The sequence below is a fragment of the Anneissia japonica genome, unplaced genomic scaffold, assembly GCF_011630105.1.
Source record: "Anneissia japonica isolate Jap-2015-1 unplaced genomic scaffold, ASM1163010v1 scaffold287829_len2072220_cov186, whole genome shotgun sequence".
NCBI classification, from domain to species: Eukaryota; Metazoa; Echinodermata; class Crinoidea; order Comatulida; family Comatulidae; genus Anneissia; species Anneissia japonica.
Window position 1 is genome coordinate 774,079 of NW_022716075.1, and position 5,491 is coordinate 779,569.

Consider the following 5,491-nt stretch of genomic DNA (forward strand, 5'->3'; position numbering starts at 1 on the left):
ACGTATGAAAAAAAAAATGTTGCACATACTTTTTTGATTTATCTATGTCTACTCTACATCATATCCAATTTTTAAAAAATATAGCAAAAAAAAATGCAACCAACCAAAGTTTGCTGGACTAAGACATTGCGTCTAGGATTGGCCAGGCTGTGCGCGCGGTGCATATGGTCAGAAATTCAAGATAGGCCAACATGCAAAAGGGCACATAGAAAAAATATTAGATTATCACTCTTAGGCTATGTTCTCACACGGCAGCTAACGGCTGGTTTTCCCTGATAAAAAGTTCTATTTTTATAAATAATACCGGTATCATATCAAAAAACAATACCGTAATAAGGGAAATACCAAATTTTGAGTATTCATTTTATTTGCTGTATTTGTTATGTAGTAGGAAGCGTAGGATCGATAAAAAAACGAAAATAAAAACCGTCCGATAAAAGTAAAATGGTACTAGGAATGCAACAAACTAGAAAATAAACTAATACCATAATATTAATTGAAATTTAGTTTAGTAATAATAGTATTCATTTTATTTGCTTTTAAGTAGCCTATGTTGTTACTTAGAAAGACAACAAAACAAATAAAAAAAGTATAATAAACCGATTGACGAACTTACAATAATTAGGCCTAGTTATATTAAATTTGGCATTTTCGCAACTCCATTGGCACTCCATATATTTGTTGAAAACAAACCGCGACCGAAACGAAGCGCGACCGAAATGATCTGTATTCAATTGAGTAAATGTAAAACCATATTTGAAGCCAATTGAAGGATATAATTTTTTGTGTGCTCCTAGCTAGCTATCCTTGACCTTGACCTGTTCGTTGTGTTCGCCCACAACCTGCCATCACAGGACAGCCTACTAACTAAGCTACTACTATTAACTACGGCTTGGCCTAGCGTAGGCCAGAACCAGGCTAGGCCTAGAGGGGGCCAGACGTATGTAGGTTAGCCTAGCCTAGGCCCCTAAATAGGCCTACGCCTGGTCCTAGCTAGGCTAGACCTAGCTTATAATTATTTGGATTGAGTCACTCAGTGGAATTAACAATAACATGCTTTACCTAGCCCCTGGTTCTTGACCTTCTGACACATCCGCTTCTTCGACATCGGAAACAACATCATTTTCACTCATTTTTATACCATTAAATAATGGTATGGTAATTCTCTGTAGACGAACTTGTTGTCAGATGCTGTACACCGTCGCCCTCTCTCGCTTGAGTAAGTTCATACAGAGAGGGCGTACACGCACACGTCACGTACACAAGGAACGTAGTACAGTTGAAACAAAGCTACGAAAGCCCATTCTTGCCAAAACAAGTATATGTTAGCGCTACTCTAATCTTTAAATTTTGAATTTCTAATTCGTAATTTCGAATCACTAATTCGTAATATCGAATTAGTGGCGCTAACATATACTGTACTTCTTTTGGCACGAATGGGCTTTCGTACAAAGCAAAAGCCCATTCGCTGCCGGGTGTTTCTTCAGCCAGTAATAAACTTATTAATAAAAGCCACTTATTTAAATGTTTACTACTTGGGCCTGGCCCAATTATCAGCTTTCAATTCAACATTAATTTTATAAAAAAAATATATTTTTCCAACTTAATATTCATAAATAGGCCTATTATAAGAATACAAAAATGTAGGCCTACTAGGCGCTCTACGTACTGTACCATTTTTGCGCGATCCACCACTTGCTTTGACGTAATTTTCAATTCACTAATGCAAAATTAGTTTACAAAGCACCTAGTTCGACAAAAATATTATAGTACTGTACACAAGATCCCAGAAAAAATTCCTTCTGTGAGATCTGGTTAAATGTGAGCTTCCATAACATATATTATTTTATTTTGCATGCTGCACATGTGGTGTAGGCATCAGCATAGACTCTGCGAGACTTGGGAATTCATCATCAGTAGGGCCTATGTTCTGCCGGAAGGCAGAGGCCCTCAAGAAACTTCTATTCCATTATTCTCGGTCCTGTGCATCCCTCTACAACTCGTTGTAACTCTTTTCATTCCGGATATCAAGCTGAGCATTATTCGTTTCCTTCCTCTTGGTCCTTACTTTCTATTACATCCTTCAAAAGATTGTTGTTTCGCTATATGTGTGACCGATCCATCTCTTTTTCCTTTGTTTGATTGAAATTGCTAAATTTAGCTGTGTTTCCCAACTCTTTCTAAAACATCCTTGTTGTTGTAATTGTAATAGTCCTAATTAGGCCTAAGTAGTAAAAAAAGGCATGCGAATATTATGAATATGGGTAGTATTTTCCGGGAGATTCGTGCGAGATGCCGTCCATTTCCGATAGATTCTCGCAACTTCCGGGGGGACCCCTGACATGCCTTCTACACGGTACATGTTGTTCGGAAGGTACGGCCTATACGGCGGTGTATTGGGAGGGGAAAAGCAGGGTGGTAATCCTGTCGAATGTTTCGCCTTCCCATTTTTCCATTTTGTGGAAAAGTACACAGGTTCTTTTTTTTTTTCTTGTTGCTGCCCCTTTTTATATCTTGTTATCGCTACGTGTCCTCGAACTTTCTTCTTTTGTATTTTGTATCTCTTCCGAAGTTATGTATTATTATAACTTTTATCATTAGGCCTACCGATAAATTGCCCTAGTACACACAGGCGCTATTTTAAAGGAATGCCTTATCACTTTCATATTTTTTCATACTGCTATCGGAAAAACATTTTTGTACGTATGTATCTGAAAATGCCCTTGACAATGGCGGTGTCCCAGGGGAACAAGGGGAACCTACAGCAATGTATTGTGCAGGCCTTCTCCCACCCAGCTGTGTAATCAGTATTCCATTCACGATCTATTAGGCCTAAATTATTTTCGTATAGGCCTACTAAAGATATTGATATGTGTAGCAGTCCATTGCAATGTAAGGAATAAAACGTTGGATTACGTAAATATCTAGTAGGCCTAATTAATGATTATTTAATAGGCCTATGTATCTGAATGGTATTTTACTTTAAAGCATCAAATGTTTGTGGAGCATTTTTTGCATTTTGTGTAGGCCTAGGATGTCGGAGCTGTAAATCGTAAAACACAACAAATTGTATCAGTTTAAACCTACTTCATGTCAAATAAGTGCTATTTCCTACAGCTGCAGATGCTTATTGTAGAATTTTATATTTTCTTAAAATTTGTTATATTTTCTAAAAATGTTTTAAATTGAAAAAATAATCGTACTGCATTGTACAAGCAGATCAAGGCAGATATATATATATAATATATATATATATATAATGTATGTATGTATGTATGTATGTATGTATGTATGTATGTATGTATGTATGTATGTATGTATGTATGTATGTATGTATGTATATGTATATGTATGTGTGTATGTATGTATGTATGTATGTATGTATGTATATATTGCTCATCACTTGTTTGATTGCATTTGTACCGGTAACCAATACAAATCTAATTATCATAGTACTAAAAATATGTTATTTTAATTTGCTTTTTCCAGTACACATTGAGTGCAAACGAAAGCGTAGCTCGGATATCATGAATAATTTTTTACCGTTGGTTCGTCCAAGATTGCGGATGTATGATTTCATAAATATATACATAACATGAGTTTATTAAATTTCCATGCTTGAGTAGTTTTCAAATTAGAGTGTGTGGTAAGTTGTCACGATCATTCCAGTTTAGATTACAAAATTTAGGGATCTTCTCGTTTTCAATTACGGCCATGTAACTACAGTATAACTTTTCATAATGATTTCACAATTTCAACAGTGCAGTTAGTAACTGCTAGATTTCCATAAATTTACAAAAATCAGAAAACTTTTTTTTTAAATGCTGATTAAATATGTCAATTACATATATTAGTAATAATTAGTGATACAAACTGCAATGTTTTGTGTGTTTTAATGTGGAAAAGAAGACGAATAAAGTCAAATCAAAAATGAAATTCGCAATGTTCACACACAAGTTGCGAATCTCCTGCGCAATTTGTTTGTTTTTTTGGTTTTTTTTTGCGACAGATTGGTTTTGACCATAATTATAGATTAGCAATTACAATAACTTTGTTGAGATTGAAAAATTAATATTTCAATTCCGACGACCTCGTCGTAGTGACGGGGGTAGGGGACCATGCTGACGGGAGAAAATTCCCCTTCCCCCTGCTCTTCCTGCATCTGAGAGTGTGTAAAGTTAGGTGCAGTGCTTTGCAGCTCACTGTAGTAGTGTAAATTGGTGGATTTGGGAGTTCGATGTTAGGCATGGAGAAAATGTTAAACTCAGTTTAAAGTTGGGCAAGAAAGGTGTAAACTTGTTTGTTGTCAAGAGTCCGTGTTAATTGCTTGCAGTCAGATTAGTCAATTGTTGCTGTTTAGTCAAGTTAGTGAAAACTATGGTGCAGTTAAAACAGGTTAGTAGGCCTAAACTTGTGAAGATTGGCAATTCAGTGTAATTAACCAGGGAAGATGGGTTAAACTGGTATACAGGCAAGTCAGTGAAACGTTAATTGTTTGCAGTCAGGCATGTAGAATTATTGTGTTGTGAATTCATCTTCATCATTGAACATGGTGGCAACGGATCAATTTAGATATCAACAAATCAGTGTACATAATTGGTGCAGTTTGGGCAAGTTAGTTTAAATTAGTGCAGTCGGTCAAGTCAGTTCAGCAGGTACTTTATCAAAGCAAACCTGACACCTGTAGCAGGCGTTTTAAACCTGCCTCACTAACTCCATATGTTCAGTTTAAGCCTGAATTACTTGTTTACTGAGCACTTATTCATCATTTATCTAATCTCCAATGAGTATCCACTGTCAAAAATTGATTATGTTTCATATTGCAATATCGTTATAACAATGGCAATTATGGAGAGACTACAATGGCTTTACTAGGAGGTCCAAGCGCAAGCATTTTACTTTGCTGGTTTAGCAATCCCTTCGGCAAAAAAATATGTGGGAATTAAGAATCTTTCAATTCCATTGAGAAAAATGTTTGCTGCTGGAAAAGTGATCGTTTGTTATTTGCTTGTTTGTTACCTGTTGGTGCGGTGCCATCTGCTCTCTCTGTAGTTCGACGACCATGGATCTCCATTCCTCTTCTGCACCTCTCACACGCTCCATACTTCATACTTGGCCACTCTTTGATGTTTCTCATCCAGCTCAGTGGCGGCTCTAGGATATATTTTCTGAGTTGTCCGATAGGGATTTTATGTAAAGCTCATAGAGGCACTGCGCAATATGCGCTATATAGGCCTAAATGTAAATTATTATTATTTTTCTTTCCTTTATTGCCATCAAGTTGCCAGTAATGTAAAATCAACCGGGAATTTTCCCCTCCCAGATAAAGCTAAGCCCTGCCCCTTGAGAAATAGCGTGTACGTAAAAACACGTGCGTTTGTGCGACAGCATGTGTTTGTTGGACGTACACGCGCGTATTCTTGGCACTGTCCTGATTGGACAGTTGTTTAGTTTGATTGACACTCCGGAATAGTCCACTTTCCACTTGTGA

The 5,491-nt window shown here is 36.7% G+C and overlaps 1 protein-coding gene across 1 annotated transcript in view; it reads right to left on the reverse strand.

Annotated features, from left to right (window-relative positions):
* Window positions 1-1,208, reverse strand: part of LOC117109537 (protein SAND-like) — a 35,565-nt gene extending 34,357 nt beyond the window's left edge. Inside the window, exon 1 of the mRNA XM_033251908.1 lies at window positions 1,063-1,208. Coding sequence (XP_033107799.1) covers window positions 1,063-1,133 — 71 coding nt within the window. The 5' untranslated portion in view covers window positions 1,134-1,208. The remainder of the gene's footprint in view (window positions 1-1,062) is intronic.
* Between the last annotated feature and the right edge of the window lie 4,283 nt (window positions 1,209-5,491).